The sequence below is a fragment of the Peromyscus leucopus genome, chromosome 3, assembly GCF_004664715.2.
Source record: "Peromyscus leucopus breed LL Stock chromosome 3, UCI_PerLeu_2.1, whole genome shotgun sequence".
Taxonomy (NCBI): domain Eukaryota; kingdom Metazoa; phylum Chordata; class Mammalia; order Rodentia; family Cricetidae; genus Peromyscus; species Peromyscus leucopus.
In genome coordinates, this window is record NC_051065.1 from 14,865,122 (window position 1) to 14,889,146 (window position 24,025).

At 36.4% G+C, this 24,025-nt stretch overlaps 1 protein-coding gene across 4 annotated transcripts in view; it reads right to left on the reverse strand.

The window, feature by feature from the left end:
• Window positions 1-24,025, reverse strand: part of Phf14 (PHD finger protein 14) — a 202,261-nt gene that overhangs the window by 55,794 nt on the left and 122,442 nt on the right. For 2 of the 4 annotated variants that reach the window (XM_028894653.1, XM_028894649.1), the window contains one exon: window positions 2,459-2,655. The exons of 1 other annotated variant lie outside the window; for it this stretch is intronic. In XM_028894653.1, coding sequence (XP_028750486.1) covers window positions 2,581-2,655 — 75 coding nt within the window. In that variant the 3' untranslated portion in view covers window positions 2,459-2,580. Of the gene's footprint in view, window positions 1-2,458; window positions 2,656-17,352; window positions 17,428-24,025 lie in introns of those variants that run through there. One more of the 4 variants, XR_005091034.1, reaches the window with a different exon arrangement.

A 24,025-nucleotide genomic window follows, 5' to 3' on the forward strand; every position in this document is an offset into this window, starting at 1 on the left:
TAATGAATAAAAATCCTAAAAAGTTGGTGCTGAGAGTTATAGGTGACTAGAAAGAAAAGAAACAAGTGGATGTAAAGAAGTGTGGTATTAGTGATTGTTATGCAAAGACTGTGATATTTGGGGGTAAGCCTTGTTTGAGTTTAAACTCTTGCTGTTACATGGCTTTGCTTCATTTATTTTCCATAAGCATCACATTGATCGTTATTAAAATGGGAATACAACAGCATCAATCTCACATTCAGAGGCACGGCTGTCGGCATGACCTCAAATCCTGTACTGTGCCTGCTAGGGTATGAAATACCTATCATTACTTCTTTCAAATGACAGCTAAGCACAGTGGCATGCACCTTTAATACTAACACTCCAGAGAGAGACAAGAAGATCTCTGTAAGTTCAAAGCCAGCCTGGTATACACTGTAAATTACAGGACAGCTAGGATTACACAGAGACACTGTTTGAAAACAAAAGCAAACCAGTGCCAATACCCATAAAACACCAACGTGTAAATATGGGTATACTGAAATAGATCCATGTAGGAAATAAAATGTCTTGGTGATTTTGACATTGCTTACTTCAACACCCACCCCCCCATCCCCTCCCCATGCAGACTCTGAACTGCTTTCTCAGCCTTTCCTTTGGCACAGTCCAGAATTCACCCAGGGAGTCTGCTTTGTAAGTTTGAGTTGCTTTCCAGATCTCCAGTCAGATTGGAGGCTATCCTTCAATGAACTTGTTTTACCTACTTGCAGTTTTTCTCCATTTCAGCTAACTGTATCACAGCTGCCAGCACATCCTACTGTCACACATTTATTGTACTTGTCAGATGCATGTGATAAAATATGACTCTGGGGAAAACACACCAATTCCATTCTCACAGAGAGGACATTGTATGCTGGCATTCTCTTACAAGCCTCCCAAAGTTCTGCCCCATGTTGTAAGCAACCCTGCCTTCAATAATCAAAGACATTTGCCAGAAATATTTGATTCTGTAAACTGAAACTAGATTCACTGCTCCTGCTGGAGCTGGCAAATAACAGCTCAGAAGCTGGAGTCAGGGAGGATAATAAGGCTTGAAAACACTAATGAAAATACGGGATCAGAGATAGTTTGGGAAATTGGTAAGCCAAAGAAACAGAGAGATGGTTTTTCAAATAGCTGAGAAAAGTTTGTATAGACAGATACATAGATCCTTAGTAACTATTTTTAAAAAGATTGTGTGTGTGTGTGTGTGTGTGTGTGTGTGTGTGTGTGTACACGAACTGAGGTGCCTGCAGAGGTCAGAAGTATTGCTGGATCTGCCTAGGGCTGGCATTATAATGCAGCTGTAAGCCTCCTGACTTGGGTGGTGGGAACTAAACTCCAGTCTTCTATAAGAAGGAAGCATTCTTAACCACTGAGTCATCTCTCCACCCCCTTATTAAATATTTTATGAATTAAAAATCATGGCACTATCTCTGCTACCAAGAACTGTTACATTATTTTCATACTCTCTGCAAATTTAGAGTACCATATGACAAGCTAATGCATCAGTATTTCCTGTGAGAATGGCTGGTTTTCCATGTTTCCATGCACAAACATTTCCTGTTCTCTTTTTAATTATGTTGGTTGTCCTGGTTAGTATTATTGTCAATTTAACACAAACCTAGGCTCATCTGGGAAGAGGAAACCTTAACTAAGTAAGTGCAAAAATCATACTGACATGTGGCCATATCTGTGAGAGATGCCTTGACTGATAGTGGAGGATCCAGCCCATCTTTGGGTGGCACCATCCCTAGGCAGTTGGGCCCAGGATGCGTTAAAGCTAGCTCAGAATAAGCTAGACAAGTGAACTAGTAAGCCGTGTCCTTCCATGGCTTCTCTTCATTCAGTCCTGTCCTGGCTTCCCTCAATGATGGACTGAGACCTGGAAGTGTAAGCTGAAGTGAACCCCTTCCTTCCCCAAAGTTGCTATTAGTTACGGTGTTCATCACAGGAACAGAAAAGCAAACCAGAGCACAGGGTTTCCTTTCTATTGATAACGGGAATTCTGGTAAGGCCCTTTTTAAAGATGACAACAGAACACAGGAAAAAGTAAAAGACTCTCAGAAATCTCTATTTGGCCAACCAGATGTGTTATTACTTAGGTCACAGGCAAAAGAAAATCCTGTTCTTGTATTCCGACAATTTCTTCCTTTTAAAAGCATTTCAAAAGCTGGTATGGTAGCCCAAATCTTCAGTCCCAGCAATGGAGGCAGATGCAGACAGATCTCTGAGTCTGAGGACAGCCTGATCTACATAGGGAGTTCCAGACCCACAAAAGTACACAGTGAAACCATGTCTTAAAAGAACAAAAACGGAAACAACAACAAAAAACCCACCATCAACAAAACAACAACAACAAACAAAACATAGTTTGAGAGTTTAGTTTTTAAATCAAAGTTGAGTTGTTTAAAAAAGAAGTATACATTCCAAACACAAGCTATTTCAAGGACTTTATTGAGAACGGTTTTGCAAATTAATTTTACAATTTAACATTTTATAAACTAGAAATGTTATTTGCCTCAGCACAAGCTGTAAACTCTCCAGCACAACAGAAAACCCTTATTTCTTGGGATTTTTCTGTTCCATGTTGGGCTCCTGAGATGCATGTTTTCTTTCAGCTTCATTTTCATCTTCCTGCAAAATCAATTTTAGCAAACATGAAATTCTAAATTTCAGAGAACATTTCATTCCAACAACACATTTAAAAACACTGTACTGTTCTGGTTCCAGAAACGTATAATTATAAAGTCACTAACATTTAATAATAGTACATAGTATTTTCTTCTAAATGTTGATTAAAACTTCCTATCTGCCTTTAACAGCAACCAATTTTACCAAGGCTTTCAGAATTACCTTCTGAACACCTGCTACTGAACAGTGTTCTCTGTGGTAAGAGAACCAGATAGCTTTACTTTGCTTTTTGATAAAAAACAATAAATTTAACTTCTAAGACACTTTATGTGCTCCAGCATGGCATTTTGGTCTCATCTAGCATACTTTCTTGACAGGTCTGTCAATTTTCCAATTACTTGTACCACCATATGTTATCTGAAGATCAGTCAGTTCTAAAATAGGAAACATGGGCATGTCATGCTGTAGAACGCTCACAATCTTCTACAGCTTCGATTCTAAGCGGTGGCCCCATAATTCACTTCAGTTTCCCATGGCACATGGTGGATAATGAAGTGACATCATAATGTCTGCTACCACAGGAATGAAATGTACCCTGTGCTTAATATTAAATGGTGACCTTCAAAGTATAAATAATAAGAGTCAGGAAAAATATTTCATTTTATAATTGGTAACCTATCTTATTATACATGTTCCTTCAACAATATCCAAGTACCAAGCAGTCTTGCTTTCTTGTTACTTTGGATTTATCACATATGATCTTTCACTTTCATTTTCATTAACTGAAATGGAGGAACTTCCTGAGATATTACTGAGTTAATTAAAGCGGAGACAGAAATTCTCAAGTATCTTTAGATAAAGTTAATGCCAAAATATCCTGTATCTCTGTATTTTAGAAAAACAAATTTAAGCCGGGGGTGGTGGCGCATGCCTTTAATCACAGCACTCGGGAGACAGAGCCAGGTGGATCTCTGTGAGTTCGAGGCCAGCCTGGTCTACAAAGTGAGTTCCAGGAAAGGCGCAAAGCTATACAGAGAAACCCTGTCTCAAAACACCGGAAAAAAAAAAAAAAAAAAAAGAAAGAAAAACAAATTTAAGCAAACCATATAACTTTTGAGTTCTACTTTGTGTCAATGCAAGTCAAGGTATATATGTATTTGCCTTTTATGGGCAAAACAAAAACAAACAACAAAGCTCTTTTCTACAATGAGTAAAGTGAAGAAAGCATTCTTTAGTTTTGTCTCTAACCTCCACAGCATTATCAGTTTAGACTCTGTCAACATCAGGAAAGTAGAGAAATTATCATTACTACCAACCACTCTGAAGCATTATAGATACACGAGACATCAGAGATTTTAATATCATCTTGGAAATGCAACTTTGTATATTTTTCAACAGCTATTACTATATGCCATTGAACCTTCTCCCCAACTTATCTCTAGTGAGTAGATATTTCCCATCAACGAACACCTGAATAAGACAGTGGCAAAGCATTTTGTTAAGCAGCACGAAATTTGTCAAGATGCTTCTCAAAGCAGAGCTTCTTCTTCGTTGTATTACATTCCTACTATCTAAATGGATACAGTTAGCATACAACTGTTTTCTGAATTTTATGAAATATCTGAGCTTAAAAACAAGAAGTGTGTGTAAACTAATACATACTTTAAACAGGCATATTATCACTCCTTACTCTGCAGTTATATTTTCAGCAATATTGATTTACAGTAACAGCACTGATTAAAAAAAAGGAAAGCAAAAATGCATGAAGCAGTATGTGCCAAAACAGCCATACATTTCAGATTTATTTTTATTTGTATATGTATGAGTGCACTTCATGTATGTATGTATACCACATTCATACAGAGGACAGAAGAGGGTGTTACCTCCTAACACCGGAATTTCAGATGGTTGTGAACTACCATGTGGGTGCTGACAACTGAACCCAGTTCTTCTGCAAGAGCAACAAGTGCTCTCCATCACCGAGCCATCTCCCAGTCCCCAGTACAGCCATTTTAAACTCTAACCTTTACATCATGGGAAACAGTGAAGCCTTTCTCATCTGAACAGTCTACCAAGTTTACAGACCAATATGACTTCCTGGTTAATAAACTGCATCTAGCTTTATCTAGCAACCTTGACACTACTCTTAACTCAAAATACAAATGTAAAGGGGCTGTCAAAGTGGCTCAGCAGTTAAGAACACTGACTGTTCTTCCAGAAGACCCAGGATCAATTTCCCTGCACCCTCGTAGAGGCTCACAACCATCTGTAACTTCAGTTCCAGGGGACCCATCTGTTGCCCTCTTCTGGTCTCTGTGGGCACCAGACCCACACATACATGGTCAGGCAAAAACCAAAAACCAAAACATACAAAAAAAAAAAAAAATACAGATGTAGAGATGTGGTAATAAGCCTGGGAAGCCTGAGGTCTAGGAAATATCTATGTATTTTATTTCTGTATTTAATGAGTAGAAACTATAGGAGAATGTTATTAAGTAAAATAAAAGTTTGCCATTTCTATTAAGTTACAAAGGGTTTAATATATGTAACACATAACAGAAGTAAATCTGTAACTTATTACATTAGTACAATAGCAATCTTCTTTGGTTGACTTTTCCTAATCAGGAAGCACTGTTATAAAGGCATGTTTCTTCTATCACTGCCTCTACTTAGCACAGATACACAACTGTCCTGTCCCTTTCTTTATTCTGAAGACTTGTCTCTTAAATTTTGCCTTTTCATGTAAAAACACTTATATAACCATTACAAGCCTGTTACTTTATTTCACTACAACTGTGACTTAAGTGTAGCAAAGGATCATGGAGGGGAGGAAAAAACAAGTCTAACTGCTGGGATGCAAACTGAACTTGCTATAGTATAGTATAATATCATATAAAAATAATACTAACAGATTTTACCTTAAATCATTCCAGCTTGATCCTGTAAAGCTCTGATGGGACTGTCCTTTGGAAGTGTGTATATTTAACAACGTAGGCCAAATTTATAAGAACTTTATATACAGCTCAAGCTTAACAAAACCATTCAGGCAACAGATCAAGCATCATTAACAAGGAAGCGCACAGTGAGTGCAATTGCCAAGGCAGACTTTCTGCACAGCATTCCCTTCCCACTGGACAGCAAATGCAAGCAGACACTGCCTCTCATGGCAGGGCTTCACTTTGCTGAGCTAAAACATCTGCTTGGTTCCCAGGGAAAGAAGACCCATGCTCCACGGATCGTTTTCTTAGTGACAGTCCTGACAAGTCTGACATTTGTTTCATGAAGGATCTCTGAAGCAACTGTCAGGAAAACACACCCTTTGGGGGTACCGGAAAGCAAAAGGCATGCTCTTAATGTTTGAGCTTGTTATTCAAACTCCAAAAAACATATTGATTCCAGTGACCTTGTAGTTCTTTTAATCAGACATGGAATTTTGAAAGTGTATATTCATTTGACAGTAACACCCATAATACCAAATGACTATGTTTCAGTGGCCTCCTTGTTTTTTGTTTGTTTTTACTGACAGGATGAGAAGGAGGGGAGTCATCATTTCTAGGCACATGAGGGACATGGAATAATGGTCTAATGAGCTAGGTGGCAGGGAATGAAGAGTTCTTATGAAAGAGAAATATGTATAACACTTGTCATGCTTGTCAAAGGGAAATCCTTACTACTGCATTACACTTGCAAAATTTCCTTTAAATGGCATTACGCTTGTGCCAATGATTTGGAAAGGAGACTTCTATTTCCCCTTACTTAAAAATGCATTTGTCTTTTGATAGTAGTTCAAAGACTTAATGTTAATTAACAAAACCTACACTTTTTTTTCTTTTCTCTTAAGAGGAAACCACCAACTCCAAGCAATGGCCAATTATTTTAACATCTGAAGATTTCACTGTTCAGGTTATATATAACTCAAGTTATAGTTTATAAATAAAGACATTAGGCTTACCTTGTAAACTGCCATGTCTTAAAGGATTTCTTTTAAAAGTAGGGTTATAAAAAGGCACACAATTTCCTGGCTGTTTCTTTGCATGTTTACAACGCAGTAAATACCACGTTAGCCACATGATCAAGATCAATACCACCTACTTAGTATCACTACACCAATGTGACACACTAAAAAGGGGACATCACCTCAGCCTGTAGTGTCTAACCACTGTAAAGCAACCAACAGATATTCCAGAAAACAAATGAATGGTGGTGTGCAAAAATGCCAAGGTCGGGGATGACAAAACTTGGAACCATCACAATTGGAGAAAATTAAGGTAGCATGATTACTTACTGCAACCTGGAATACTGAACCATAAAATGACCAGTGGGAAAACTGAAAACGTACCATAGGGTCATTAATAAAATCATCTGGTGTTAACTTCCTAGTTTTGGTAATTGTACAATGGTTATACAAGATGGAAATCATACAGTCACCTGGACAAAGGAAGCTAGGCTAGGAATTTGTAAAATGTTAAATGTTTTGAAATTAAAAATATTAAATATGTGGCTACTTGTTCTAAATTATATTACTTACTGTTTTAAATAAAAATACAATATATAAAACATATGGGAAGAATTTTTATAAGGAAAACAAAACAAGACAAAAACAAAAACACCAGGACACCCATACCTCTATACTTAAAAAGCTAAAAGTAACTTTTTCTTCCTATGGCTCTACATAAAATTCCTTCCCTAAGGACCTGAACTGCTAAGTGATATTACTGCTTTATTTTATTGCCTGTGGGATTTTGTATTTTCTTACATATTCACTGTGAGCAGAGGTTACTTTCCTAACTAGAAAACATGTCCTTTATCAAGTCTTTACAGTTTGACCATACAAACTATTTCCAGAAATAAGTGAGAAAAACGAAGAGCTGTTTACATAAAGAGTGAAATCAGCTGTTTATACTTTCCCAACCATGCTATTCACAGTGAGGATGCTTGCTGCTACTGCAGTTAATCAAAGTAAGGTACAGATAAGCACTAACTGGAAATGTTTCTCTATTGTTTAAAAAAAAAAACAACAAAACTTCTATATAATATTTCTTTGATTAATAAGAGAAGGAATAGCTATTGAAGTTGGATTTTAAATTTACAGTCACAAATATGTCTATGTTTTAATATTTGTTTTAAAAAGTAATTTGTGTATCTTTTAAAGATATATTGTTCTAAAAGTTTGCAGTCTGTTGGAAGAAGGAGAATTAGCCTTTCTCAGAGATGAGACTCCTTTCTGGCTGCTCAATGCACAGTGGTCAGGCTTGAAAACATACACACACAAACCAACAAAAACAGGTTCAGCTGGTTATATTTATGTGTGTGTGTGTGTGTGTGTGTGTGTGTGTGTGTGTAACAATCATAACAAAAAAGCAAGGCTATTATCTTGAGAGCAGTGGGGTATGGGAGGGGTTAGAAGGAAGGTTGCTGGGAGGGGCAGGTAGGAGGAAAGGAAGGGGAGAAATGATAAAATTCTATTTCAATTAAAAACATATTTTTAAAAAGTTCGTGATCATAGAAGAGGTGAAGGAAAGCAATACATCCACACTGCTTTAAACTGCACTCAAACACCACTTTCTTTTACTAACTTCTTTTAAGTTATTATTATTGTGGCTGTGTATGATGTATGTGGGGGCATCCATTAATTTTAACTCTCAACAGGATTTAAGACCATGCTTTACTATAGCCAACGTGCTAGTGCTGCACAATGATGAAAAATTTATCTTAATAACTGGAAAAATACTGATGATAATGAAAATGTTTCAGGCAAAATGAACACACTGCATACTTCAGACTAACATTAATTGGAGTTTTTAATGCTTTACAATTCCACCATAATTCTTTAGATGGTGCATTTACTTCATAGTAATAAACACTTGGGCCATTAAGTAAAGTGTAAAACGTGTGTGATGTGCTACATTTAACAACCTTTGGCCCCTTCTATACTTCTGCATTCAGTTTTCCAACACACTGAATAAGTAATTGAGGACTCTAATTACATTTCCTGACTTTGCATATTTGAGATTCTTATTTCATTCCATACAAAAGGCAATTAATCTACCATTTTACAACTGAATTCCAACTTTAGTGGGCCATGGTAGACACTGAAATGAACTTACAAGAAATGCTTAATTAAATTTACTGTAAAAAGTATATGGATTTTTCTTATGACAGAGTTGCATACTTAATTAAAAATTCTAGAAATATACTATAAAATTAAAGTAACATTGGATGCTCATAGGAAAAATCAGTTCAACTAAAACTATCAGTAAGAGAATGGAGGATTAGGGTATTGCTCAGTGGTAGAGCTCTTGTCTAGCATATTTGAGCCCCAGGTTCCATCCCTAGTTTCTCAAAAATAGATGGAGTATTTTACTTCTTTTCTTCATTTTCAAGCAAAAGACAGTAAAAGCAATCATCTTACTCAATCTCATAAAAGTATATTCTTTATTTTAGCAACAAGTAAAACAGAAAAAGGGAAGCGGGGCATTTCTAATTTCATTTCTGACAACACACAAATATCTCTTTTAAGTATTTTCTGCACTTCTTTCTTTGTGAGTCTGGAGCAGAACTTGCAGAATAAGGAATTTCGCTAAGTCTTCAGCCCTCCTGTTACTTTTTCTTAATAGTAACTTTTGATAGCATGGACATGGGACAGTTCAAAAAGATTTTGAAATTTTCCTATGTGATGTGGGACCAAGAAGGAATAGGACTTGCCAGGGAAGAGAGGCTCTAAGAACTGGAACAGCCATCTAAGGAGGTACAATTTAAACTGAAGGAAATAAAATTATTCAGTGGGGAGGATACAGATCCAGCACAAGTAGGACTAAAAGAAAGAAAATGGTATAAAATGATAGCAATTAAGCAACAGAAGACTCTTTATGAGTATAAGCCCAATTTACTAAGAATTAGATATAAAAACCATAGGTAAAACTATCACGATCTTAAACATAAGGATTTAAAGTATTTTAATATTTTAGTTTTTGAGAATTCCATACATGAGTACCATATCTGCATCATTTTCACCCCTTCCTCTCCCCTCCAAATCCTCCCATTTTCTCCTATTCCCTCTCAAATTCGTGCCGTTTTCTATATAATTATTAGTCACACACACACACACACACACACACACACACACACACACACACAAACACACCAGAGTCCACTTAGCGGTGTTACTCAGGTGTATATGCATTAAAAGCTAATCTCCTTCAATATTTTAAATTCCTTAAATACTGTTATCTATGGAAGCCAGACAATTGTAAATATTTTATAGGATAATTCTGATGTTAAGGAACAACTTAGTAACTAAGTAATCAAATACTCAAATAATAGGGTTTTTTCAGTTTGGAAATTCATAAACAATCTTAATTGAGAATTTCTGCAGTATACAGTGCCTTTATTAAAAAAAAATTAATTTACTCCTTGCAAAAGCTACATGAGACTCAAAGCCAGTTTTAGGCGAATCTGATTGTGCCCATTATACGTATGGGAAACCTCTTTCACACTCTCCCCTTTCTCCTCAGTCACCAAGTCATTAAAGCTAAAATGTTGTGAAGGCTGCTTCAGTGAATGATGGCCACCGTGACAAGAGAGTGACACCAATTTCTTCACCAGACCTAAACTGTCTGGAGACTTAAAGTAAAACCACTTTTTGGATTGTCTTCCAAATATAAAGGATCTGAAACTCCTTTGTGAAAAGGAAATATTTAACTTCCTAGTGGAAAACCTCACAAATACCGGCCAACTGATGGTCAGGGTAGCATCACCAGGAATACATAGGGTATATTCCATTGCCACACACCCAGAGAGTGATGGTAAGGTAGGCCAGACTTCTCCTTAACATACAACTTGTCTAATCATGAGAACATACTAGAAAAATACAAATGGAAGCCAGGTGGCGGTGGCACATGCCTTTAATTCCAGCACTTGGCAACAGAGGCAGGTGGATCTCTGTGAGTTCAAGGCTAGCCTGGTCTACAGAGCAAGATCCAGTACAGCCAGGTCTACACAAAGAAACCCTGTCTCAAAAACCAAACCAACAAACAGACAGACAACAAAGATGCAAATGGAAAGACATTCTACCAAATAACTGAGTGCCAAAGCCTTGATACAGGGTAGAACAGGGAACCACCACCAACTGGAAGACCCAACTGATGAAACAAAAAGTGAGCCCTGACTGAATCTTGTCCAGAGAGGAAAGACAAGTGGCAACACTGGGAAAATCTAACAAACACCAACATTTCCTCCAGAGTACTGAGCTAAGGTTTCTGTTTTATGGCTGGTAATTCATCTGGAAGTTGATCAAGAGTGTAAGTATTCTCTTTACCACTTTTACAACTCCTTTATAATCTAAAGTCATCTCAACACAAACACTAAAGGCAAATGAACGGCCAACACTGTGAAGTAAAGATATGTTGATCTTAAGTACTGTGAAGTTACTGTTGAAATAACACTCAGGGAAACTCCTCCTTTAGATGCCCATGCCCACATGGGTGTGCCTTAAGCTTTCCCTGACCCTCTGTACTTAATATCTGTATTTAAAATGTCTTCACAAAACTCTTAACTCTGCCTCAAAGACAATTCAGAAGTACTCAGTTACAAATAATGAAGCTTAGGCATCTTCACAGTATCAACAGCTCATTACAGACTTTACACTAAAATCAGTATTTATTGCCTGCAAGAAAATTAAAGTTACTGAGTAATATTTCACTAATGAAACTCACTATCATGTGTGTTTTATTTCTTACACTTTAAGAACATGATTTTATTTCTTATGGTTTAGAACATGATTCAACTGTATTGTGACAAATGTAACACATGATCAGTTTTTATTGTCAACTATACTTTCTTTGGCTATTATTCTCATTAATAATGATATTTTACTTTAATATCTTGAATCAAGTTTTTCAAAATTCCTATGATATAGAGGAAAAGAGGCACTTTCACTTACACACAGGAACAACCTCTGCAATATTTGAAAGCGTAGGCGCCAACTGCTAGAGAAGCGTCTTTCCTCTCTGTTGCTGTTGGCTGATAGACAGGCTTCTTACTAATTAAACATACTTCTCATTTTAGACATCTGGAATCTATTTGACCCTGTGACATCATGTAGGGAGAGTTTATTTTTTAGTGATTAATATTGTACAAAGTTGGGCTATGATATCAAAATAATACACTTTCCTCTCTCCAAAGATCAGTGTTATGCATCTGCAAGATAAGTTGTTTCTCAATCTAACATAAACTGCTTTTTTATTAAGACAAACTCAACATCAAGCATGAACCTTTAGAAATAAACTTATTAGGAATCAAATTATAAAAACTTTACTCTCAAATGATCTGACTAAATTGTCTCAAATATGCTTATTTCAACTTGAGTGATATTTTCCCCAGAGTGAGCCCATTAATCTTCATTTTTTATTAGAAATTAATAGCTCATTAGATTTCCAAGTAACATACCTCCTATGGCACATTAACTTTTTTGGAATAAAAAGAGGATATTGTACTTCAAGAAAAAATTTAAATACTACATAGAAAATTACATGCAAAAACACTACTACAGTGGCACTTTCTTATCAGGGACAAACATATCAGGTGTATTTTTATCTCTTGAATTTATAGATTATCTCTTTGCTACTGAGTTGCTTTAAAATTAAAATTTTAAATCATTTGCTTTAAGTTGTTACTATAATAAACTCATCTACTGATATGTATTTAAATGATTCACAAATGTAGGCCAGTTGGCAAGATTCAAAGCACCTATAAAGCTTATATGACAATGCATCATTTAACCAATGGTTTCTTTAAGCAGCTAATGATTCTATTGGTATAAAGTACTTCTCAATGTTTTATAATCTAGAATATAAGACTAGGAAAATATTATTCCATGCAATGAAACTTTCAAATATCTCAATGGAAAATAAAAATATGTAAGCCATCTATACAATAATCCCTAATCAAATAACCAAATAACTATGTGATGACACTGTATTGAACTTAAAAAATAAAAGAAAAAGTTCCCACTTATATAGTCCCCACAACACCAGCTATTGAAACAATGTATTATTCGAAGTACTAAGACACTGAAATTATGATATGTAACATGTAAAGAAAATAAAGGACTATTTAACTTTTAGGAGAAAGATCTAAGGGAAATATTCTATTGTGGTGATTTGAACAACATATTTCCCATAGTCCAGGCATTGGAATACTTGGACTCCAGTTGGCTATTTAGGATATGTGGCCTTGCTGGAGAAAGTATGCCACCAGGAACAGGCTATATTGTGTCAAAAGACTGATGCCATTTTAATCTCTCTCTCTCTCTCTTCTCCCCCCCTTTCCTCCCTAGTAAAAAGCACATACAAAAGTATGTATATGTATGGTCTATAGCTCAAATGATGTTATACTGAGGAAATAATTATGATGTTTTGACTCCAAATACCTACAAACAAAAGTTCTGGGGTCAAATAAACCTATGTGAATCCCGCTTTAGTATGTGGTGTTGGTATGACCTCAGAAAAGACAACGAGACTCCCAGACTCCATTTCCTTAGGTGTACAATGTGAGACCAAATCCAGAATGGAGGAACCCCACGTCAAAGAATGCCTTCAGGGTTAATTAAAACAACAACAGCAATAACAAAAAGTACATGCCCATGTAAGCTCAAGTACACATGAGCATCAGAAGGCCAAGGAAGTCTGGCCTGAGGTGAAATGTTAGGCTGGCCATACAGGCTGACCCTGCTACTTCAGCTTGTCGGAGACGCCATAGGAGACGTTAAGAATTGAAGCTTCCTGAGTTGATTTTGAGTTTAAACTCATTCTCTCCGTGGTCTAAAGAAAGGATGGGTAAAACTTAAGGAGACTATAAAGATGTAAAGAAGTAGACTGCAGCAACATATCAGGAATGCTGGTCAGTGGGAGACCTGCACATGTGATAGAAACAATACCATATGCTTGGGATAGGGGATTCAGATCGGTATGGGAGAAAACAAAGGAGGATAATTTGTAATGATCTCTCCCTCTCATTATTTTTCCTTCCTTTCTCTTGCTCCCACCCCACCTTTTCTTTTGTTTTGAGACAGGCTCACTATGTAGTCCTAGTGAATTTGGAGATCCACCTACCTCTTCCTTCCCAGTGCTGGATCAAAGGTATGCACCACCATGTCTGACCTGATTTTTCTACTTTTAACTTTAAAGAATTTTAGAATTTAATTGGGAAAAACTATGGGAAAAGTAAGTTATTAAAGTAGGGAAGGACCAAGAATTCTATTTTGTCAATATTAAGTTCTTCAGGTATCCAACATAGGTATAAGTTCAACATTTAAATAGTCAATAAAATTTTGACCTTGGGAGAAGAAGTCAGAGACAATAACAGAAAACTGAAAGTCCCCAACACAGACTTATTCTGAGACTAAAATCATCCAGAAACAGAGATGAATAGATAGGGAGGGAGTCCAAGGACCAAGCCCTCAGACTACAACTTGAACAAAGATAAAAAATTTAGTTATGAATACTGAGAAGGAACTGACAGCTATGAAGAAAATCAAGATAACAAAGGTTACAAAAATCGTAAAACTTTTCCAGGGGGAATATTCAACACTGTCAAACAATGTGAATCAGCCAAGGGGTAAATACTGAGTTTGACAAGAGGAAGTTAAGAGATAGTAACAAGAGCTACTTCAGTGAAGCAGCAGATAATCAAGTCAGACCGACGCAAGTTTTTACAAAGGGTCTCGGGCTTCTATTATGCAGCCCACTCTTTGCTTTTCGTTTCAGCAACACAAGTATCATAACTGCAGCTATGGCTGCCGTCTCTGAACCATAATGGAAACCCAAGAATCATAATAAAGTCACTTCTGATATACTTGAGTGGCTGATAAGTTATGATTTTTATCTCCTATATTTACTCAAACTGTGTTTTAGCATAAAATTACGTTGCCAATCCTAAGGAACATATAAGAGGCCTTTTATAGTAGATTTGCAGCTTTTAGATTCAGAAAAAAAAAAAAACAGAAAGAGCAATGGTATTGATTTGAACAGAGTGAGCTGACTGCAATTACTACAAGAACATATTTCAGTACCTCACTTTGGCTTTATATAAATTCTAGTTATGTGAACAATGACCACATGGAGCATAATGTATATGGAGAAGGAAAACTAATAAATAGTCAAGGTCTACTATAGGAATTCTTAAATACTTACTATAAAATGCTATAAATTGGCAAAAACAAACCGTATTGTTATAAACAGTATCTGATACAATATTTCAATGATGTAATATATTAAGAAAAACTTGGGTTCAGGACTAAAGAGATGGCTCTGCAGTTAACAGCATGGGTGGTTCTTTCAGAGGACCCCGTGTTCCATTCCCAGCACCCCCAAGGCAGCTCACAACCGGTAACTCCAGTTTCAGGGGTTCTGATGTCCTCCTCTGGCCTCTATGGGCATTGCACATATGTAGTGCAGAGATGCACATGCAAGCAAAATGCCCATACGTGTGAAATAAAACAGTTAAAAAAGAAAAAATAGTTTCAACTCATTTAAGAGTTTCTCTGCTATTTTAGAAATTAATCTTGGTTTAAAATATGGACTACTGTCTAATGTATTCAACAAAAATGACAAAAAGTAAAATGCTTAATGTTATATGATGAGAATTTACTGTTAAACAGGATTGTATGACATCCAGAATACCTATAAAGCAGGTTTCTTTTCATGTTCTTTTGTGTGTTTCATTAAGATACAAATGAGCAAGTGATTAGAAAAGTAGTTGCTTTACTGGTTTGGTGAAATGAAATGTATTAATGTACAGTGTTAAAAAGTTGCTAGTGAAATGTATCAACTGCTTTAAGCAAGAGCAGGGCTAAAATGAGAACTGTGTTCCCAGAAACTCTAACAACTACATCAACAATTATATACTATAATAAAATAATTTCAAAATGCTCAATATTTTTCTGATACTGGCAAATCAACATTTGTGGAAATTGCAGTTTCAATCCACTGAAATTTATAGCTGCACCATCATGACTTTTTGAAAGATGTGAAATCTTCATATATGAAGGTTACTATTATACAAGAACTGTTTTTCCTTCCATGTTCTCACTGAAATAACTGATGGAATTTCCAAATGGAGTTGAGGTGGACTATGCACTATCCTGGGTTCTTCCATGAAGTTTATTTCTTAAGTTCCAGACCATGACCAAGTGGCAACCATGCTATGATATTCCATATCAGAGTGCATAAGAGCAATATAGTTCTAACAATTTTATAACAAGGCTCTTCTCACAAAATCCCACATTTTCAATGGAACACTAATTCACCGATGGAGGCAGATTCCTCACAATCACTGGCAGGCTCCACTAGGACACTGGGGATTAAGGTCCTACTACATGATATTTGGAGGACACAGTCAAGCCACAGCAGTAGTAACCTCTGGGAGATAGATTTTGACTTGTTCTACTTATTGTACATTTATATGTATCATTTATAGAGAGCATGTGTTACTTACATAATCTGAGCAAAACAATACACTGAAACCTAGCTCTGAAAGTAATCTGCTTCTTTACATATGAAATATGAAAAAATTAGAACAAATTAACATCACACGGTTATTACAGAAAACCTGTTAAAATGTATATAGTTTATTTGCAAATAATTTGCAAATGATTACAGCATACCATCTTTAAAAAGTTATATAGGAATGCATTTTAATTCACATATCATGGTTCATTAAAATTTTGTTTTGTACCCAGAGAAGTCAATATGAAACCAAAGTCAAGGAATGCAAACCTAAAATCTCAATACAAGGTGAATATTTCTAACACAACTGAGATGTTATTCGTAAGTCTTTAAGAAGTATGGATTAAGTAATAATATAGTTATGCCCATATTAAGCTGTCCACAGAAATCTAAGCAGTAGTTAAGTGATAGGGATATACTTTCTGAGTGAGGATTAAAGAAATTCTAGATTCTCAAACTCATATACTTGGTAAACTGAGAGCATTAGCTAAATAGGCATTAGGTCATTAGGTAATGTTATCACTGTGTTAAAAAAAGATAGCAGACCTTATGCAGAAAAACCATGAACTATGAACATAACCATTTCAGGGCTTTTTTATTTTTCTCAAGAAAGAAATGGCGATGCTATCTCAGAAGCTTGCAGGTGAAATGATTTAGATGGTTTTCTTTTCCACACAGTATCAGTATAAGGATTGTTTTTTCAGCAATGAATTATAGCTGCTACTTCAAACCTATTCTATCTGAATCTTCTAGCCCTGAAAACTGAGAAAGCATAAATATTTATTCTATATAAACAGAGAAGATGCAATATTCAGATAAAATGATCCATTATGGTATACTGAATAATGGCTATGTATACCATCATAAGAACAGGAAAGGTCATCAAGTATTGCTACTGGCTTGGAAATCCAAGATGGCTAAAGTTGCCAAGAAAACTAAAAACTGGAAGTTTTATGTATTTCGGGTATTTTGTATTTGTGTTTCCCAGGTTTTATTAATAAAAAATTTAATGTATAAAGCAAAGCACTTATTGGAGAAAATTCAGTAGTAATGTAATATCACACCAACACCCCCAAACTGAAAATTAATAGCCAGCAAACCTATTTGCTTAATTATGTACTTTATCCTTGCCACTTCTGCTGTTTAAATATTCAATCTATAGCCCCTTAAAATTTAGTAAGTAAGTAATTCTCACAGTTGGCCAACTGGAGGAAAACACACTGGGACTTCGGATTTTGTTTTTCCAGTCATGAAGCAGCATTTTTCAATTCTGGCAGGCAACACAGGAAAAGAAAGTAGTGGAAGTAAAAAAAAAAAAAAAAAAAAAAAAAAAAATCAAATAATGAGGTCATAGAAGACAAATATTTAAAACTTATAAGGCTAAAAGCAAACAAGTTCAAACTAGGTTTAAAAATTGAAACACGAAAATACTAATTTTTAGGTAGAGATCTGCACCACTGCACTGATGCAACATGAATCTAATTTCAAAAATAAAATCTGTTTATCTGATTAAACTTCCTGTGGCAATCATATATCCAATAAGGTTTTAGTGAACTGCAAGTAATGTAACATGGTGCAAGGAAAATTCAGTATCTTGTTTTGTAACAAACCAAATAAAAAATGATTTACTTTTGACGTATCCTAAACAATAAAATGAAAAATCTACACAAAGTGTGCAACAAAATAAATTTCAGTTTTTCCTAGATTATGACTACTTCATTCTGTGTCTATATTAACATACACAGAAACTCAGTAACAGTATGTAGACCTATGAATCAGTCTAGATTGTACTCCAACAGCCAGCACATCCTAGTCTTAATACGTGGATTTAGCAAGTTGTGAGTATTTGTTTTAAGGTGACATGGAACAGAACAGCTAAAACTGAACACAGGAAGGACAAGAAGGGTAAACTTCAGTGTGTCTATACCATGTATCAATGTATAGACAAGTAGGGTTTTGTGACTTCCTGCTCACAATGATACATTAGTACTTTACTAGAACAGTGAGCTAATCCATATTCTATGGAAAAACTTACCAAGTCTCTCATATTCTGCAATCATGTGCCTTAAATTAATGTCTTAGATGATATCAAGTTACCTGCCATATTTATGTTTTCTCATTTATTTTTCACTTATTCAAAGACAATGACAAAATTCTTGGCACACTATTTACCTTTTAACATTTTAAATTACCAATCCTTCAGGATTAGTGTGATTCACTGTTCATTTAAATACAATTCAATTTATCAAAATCCGTTCAATCTGATTTCAAACCAAATACTAATGTATTTATCTTTATTTTCCTTTAAATATGGAATTCACCAGAATGTGACAATTAGTTCACTTATTTATGGTAACTTGATCATGTTCTTTCATAGGTCCACATGGAAAGTTACTCAAGTCAAGAACAGAGCTGAAAAACTAACCCTTTTACAACATGACACCAAATAGCAAAAGAAAGAAATGAATACATAATGAAATGTAGTGACTCTGAAGGATAAAATTCAAATGAAGGTATAATTTTTAAAAACAACAATGCCAAAATTATTTTAATCTTTCTTAATATTTCTCTGTGTTACTAAATCTTTAACTTTAAAAATAACTCATTTCAATGTTTGAGGGAATTTAAAGTTACTCAAGCCAGTCAGTTTCTGTGAAGTGGAAGAACGCATCTGAAAAGTTTTCTACAGGTTCTCATGTATTTATTAGTATATTCATAAAATCAGCAACTTTACCTTTTATATTCTCTTTTTCCTGAAGAAAATAAAGAATATCTCTAGAAGTTTCACTTTTATGAAACTTAAAAAAATTTCAGACTGAAGGAAAAAGAAAATTTTGTTTTAGAAATATATTTCTTAAGAGATTAAAAATACAAGGGGAAAATAAAAGTCATTTATTTGTGCCTGGATGGGATGGTTTGGTTACAAGTTCACTTAAGTCACAGGTTTCGAAATTCAGTTAAAAAGAAGTAAAACTGAAAAAACAATCTCAAAAGCAGTATTAGTCGAAATTTTAGTGGCAATGAGACAAATGAAAATGAGGCTAAGTGTAAAATTCAGAATTGAAGCCTTCGAACTGTCGAAGAGGGTAAAAGCAATGCTCCTCAGCCCAGGTCGGGCTGGGTCACATCTGCAATCCCAGTACTCACGCTGGCTTAGACATCACAGAAAGACCAGCTTGCACATGGCACAAGCTGTAGTGGGTAGCCATTCCAGCTTGGATCTGGAAGTTCCAACCCCCATTGAGACTCTGGCAACTGTCACGCCTATGAGGCGGGGCCAGGGGAGGCACCTGGAGACCCCAGAGCTGGATGGGCCAGCGCTCTCTCTGTGCCGGGACGCGAACGTTGGAGGTGGACCGAGCAGAGCTCCAGAGAACACCACTGGACTGCGATACACCTTTCCCAGACCCTGTGACCTACCTATCACTTAATTTGTGAGTTACGCCATTAAATAAATATCCTTTTAACTACGTGGAGTGGCCATAATAATTTCACCAATATCTGGCGCCCAACGTGCCCACGAACCCACGACCCTGAGATTAAGGAGAGATGGCGGAAACCTGAGCCAGCACTCACCTGCCTCTTTCGCTGGTCTCGGGGCTAAGCTAGGGAACTGAGATCAGACTAGCTGCTCCCTTTTTTGGAAATGGAACCGTGTAGGCGTTCCCTGGTTATATGGAACTTTGCAGGTGGGTTTAGGTACCCACCAGCTAGGGAGGAGAGGGCGGGAGCTGCCCAGGCCTTTGGAATTTGCCCCACGTGAGTGCCAGATATTGGTGAAATTATTTTGGCCACTCCACGTAGTTAAAAGGATATTTATTTAATGGCGTAACTCACAAATGAAGGACTAGGTAGGTCGCAGGGTCTGGGGAAGGTGTATTGCAGTCCAGCGGTGTTCTCCGGAGCTGTGCTCTGTCCACCTCCACCGTTCAGCGTCCTGGCACCGAGCCCCCGCCCATCCAGCTCTCGGGTCTCCAGGCACCTCCCATGGCCCCGCCTCCCAGATCCAAGCTGGAATGACTACCCACTACAGCAAGCTCATGCTCAGCTTAGGCTTTAAGGTGAGCTTAAAGTCAGACTACGATGAATAGGACCTCATCTCAACATCAAAAGGAAAGCTATTCCAACTACGACTCAACAGTATTCACATACTTCTTTCTTGGATACTGTCCTGAAACTTCAAGTGAAATGTTTTAGCAATTAAATATTTAAGTATAGCAACACATATGTGATCTATGTCATGAAATATTGCTGTTATAATTCATTCTGTTAAACATTCATTTGCTTTGGTCATTGTATAGTTGACTTACCTCTGTATCTCTACACTATCAGAAAGCTTGGCTGAAAACAACAGTGTTAAGTCCTTCATTTTTTGAACTGATTCTGTTTCTAATGAGATCAAGTTGCTTAAAAGGAAGGAATGTGTTTGACTCAGTGTTTGTAACTTTACAACTCAATATTGGCTAGAAGAAAGGTGGTGAGTTATGTCTGTGGATAGGGTCAGTCATAGATTATACTTTAGAAATACCTGAAAGAAAACAACCTGGAAGGTACTGGTTAAATGCCAAGTTCCTATTATTTCAAAGGTCCCTAAAATACTATGTAAAGAATGTTATAAGGAGAATTTTGCCAAGGTTTGGACTCAATGTGTGGATGTGTCAAATGGTTGATACAATGTTGAGCTTTCAATAATTACAAAGTGATCTGAAACCTTATATGGTATCTGTGGATTATAGTTATTCTCTGGCTCTCTAAGAGCTTAATAAATTCATTGTCAAAAATGCACCAATACACCAAATCTACTTACTTAACACTAAGGTTCAGGAGCCCAGCATACTTAATACTATCTGCGGTTCATGTTGACATGGCTGAGTGGGAGCTGCCAGCTGCCTGCTACCTCCGCCCAGCATCAGGACAGTGTTGTACAGACTGTCGCTCCAGGAAGAGGTCAAATGTCACAGTTCTAAGTAAAGTTTATATTAAATGTATAACTCTTTCACACTGCCATAATGTCAAAAAAATTGTAAACTAAATTATCATCAGTGAGAATTATCTGTCTTAGCATGCATGGGTTATAATTCCAATGAAAAGCAGCAGACAATAGTAATAAATGACTCTGTTATTTACTTGTCAATTATTCCTATGCCACTCTGTACAGAACACAAAACTGGCTTTGAAAAAAAACCACCTAATATTAAGGAAATATTAATAAGGCAATACTGAGGAAGAGATCAAGATCAAGGTTATTTATGCTGGTGTTTCTTAACTGTTCCTTTTCCCACCATCATCTCCACCATTTCTTAAAGAAATACTTTCCTCTGAAATTTTAGCACTACAGATGTGGTTTTAATCCATTTGTGCACTGTATGTAGAACTGAACTTCATATATAAAATATATATAAACCTTAACTATTTTATTGTAATGCTGAGTACAAGGTTAAGAACGACTATATATAATTTAAGGCAGGATTGAGACAACTTTCAATGAAGAAACCAAAGAATTTCTTCATCCTTATGGCTATGGCAAAATGGCAAAAACAAACAAACAAACAAACAAACAAACAAACAAACAAACAGCACCTAACCATGCCAATCCTCCACTGTCTTTTTAAGAGGGTAAAACAAGTAACCTTGTAAATCACTTACACCACCTATTCTCCAGTTCTGAATACTGACAACAATTCTGATAGCCTGGCCTCATTCATAATACAGAGAACTAGGGAGGACATATTATTTGTCAGTAACCATGATTAAATACAGTAGAACAAAGAGATAAAATAGCCTACAGAGGCAAAACGTCTAAAAACTACTTTTCAGTTGATGGAAGTATGAAGAGCTCGAAAGTCTTTGAGGCTGCATCTGAGGAAGACACTCACCATGAAACAGTGGCCAACTGCACCACCCATCAGCCCCTCCACTACCTGCCATACAGCCTCGGCACTATGGAAGTCGGAACAGCTGCTGGCAGTATTCCACCTTATCAAACTGACCTTAGCATTATGAAAAATGAAGGGTTTTAAGATACAGAAAAATGCAAAACACAACTGATTTTACAAAGAAAAGACAAGAAGCTAGTTTTGACACAATGTGATGAGAAATTAAACTACTGTTGATGGTATTACCTACATGAAAAGAGAGATGCTTACTATTTCTGTCTCCCTCTCCCCGCCTTCTGTTTTGAGAACCGTCTGACTTTAACAAGACACATCCAAATGTATCAGAAGTTAATTCTTTATCAATTTTCATACATCATCCTTTACCTTGGTCAGCCAGCTGAAAATTATGTAAGCCATAAATTAGCTTTAAACAAGCTTGGAATCAGGCTGGAACTGGTTTTCGAATTAAAGAGCCTTCAGTATATTACAAGGTGCTGTCATTTTATTACCCCAATCAATTTTGTGTGGCCTGAGGTAGAAGGAAAATGAACGCTGTCTTCATTTGCAATGGGATTATCTCCTACAGCAGGCTCCGGAAACATAACTGCAGCAATGAATTGAAAGCTAAGGTTACATTTACCATTGCCAATGCAGAAAATTGTTATTCCTTAACAAAGTTTGAGCTACAATGGGAAAAAAAGAACAGAGCATTTCCAATAATACCAGTTAAGTCAACGTAGTATTTAAATAAATTTAAATGGCCTTCAAAAAAAAGGGTAAAAACACAGGAAGTGCCATTCTCAGTGTTTCGGAGTATTAAACAATTTATCAGTATATATTTCAACCTTAATCTCAATGAAGAAAACATTGTATTTGTTTTTCTTATGGACAATACAGTCAGACAGAACCTAGATACTTGTCGGCCTGTCCCTCACTCCCCCTAGACTCTTAACAAGCCAAGGAGTCTCCCAGTGCTTGACAAGTACACATCTGCCTCAGGAGACTGAGGCGGAGAGATGACCTCACTGGCTTTCTTACCCAGTTTTCAACAATTTGGTTCTGAGACTGTACCACTGGACACACATACGGACTAGCATAGGGGCATCAAGTATATCCAAGAGACTAACTGTTCAGGAAATAATGTATCACACTGAGCTAGCATAGTGGTGCACACATATAATCTCAATACCTGAGAGGCACAGCCAGGGCCGATCAACAATTCAAAACCTCTTTGGTTACAAAACCAGTTTGAGGCTGGCTTGGGCAGCCTATTTTAAAAACCCAAACAACAATAACAACCAAACCAAACCAAGTAGTACAGATAAAACCAAGGTGAGAGAGCAGAGGGGCCACCAGGTGAATTTATAGGTGAGTTTCCCATCAGTGACAATCACAGTTTTGTGTGGCTACTCTCGTAGAACACAGGAAGTAAGAAATGTCTCTGTCTTTGTCAGGATTTACTTAGCTTGGTGCCACTCCACCTGACAGCGGCATGTTTCCTTCGGTAGTGTGAATTTCACAAAATGGTTCCATATGCCTGTATTTTAGCACTGACCTTGCTATTAATCACTGGATTTCTCAAGTAGCAATATCATTACTTCTGAAGATCTTGATAGAGTCAACTAATAGGCACTGGCAGCCAGAGCACTCACTGGCCACGGCTGACCTGGACATCATTCATTAACAATCTGTGTAAGCTGGTGCTTACCATGAATCTCTAAGCTAATATTTCTTATCAATAAAAAATTTAAGGCATTTGGACTAGATTAATAATCTGATTATTTAACCATATAAGAGCCAGTAAAATGAATTTAGCAGTTTGTTTCCTTCCTTTTTATTCTTTTTACCTTTTTATTCTTAAAAGAAAAAAAAAACATGTTTTTTTATTCAATCACACAATCAAGTCATACCTAAAAAAATATATTAAACAAATATCACTTTTGAAGCCTGCAGGACTTGCAATCCCTGCTTGGGAGTGGAAACATGGAACTG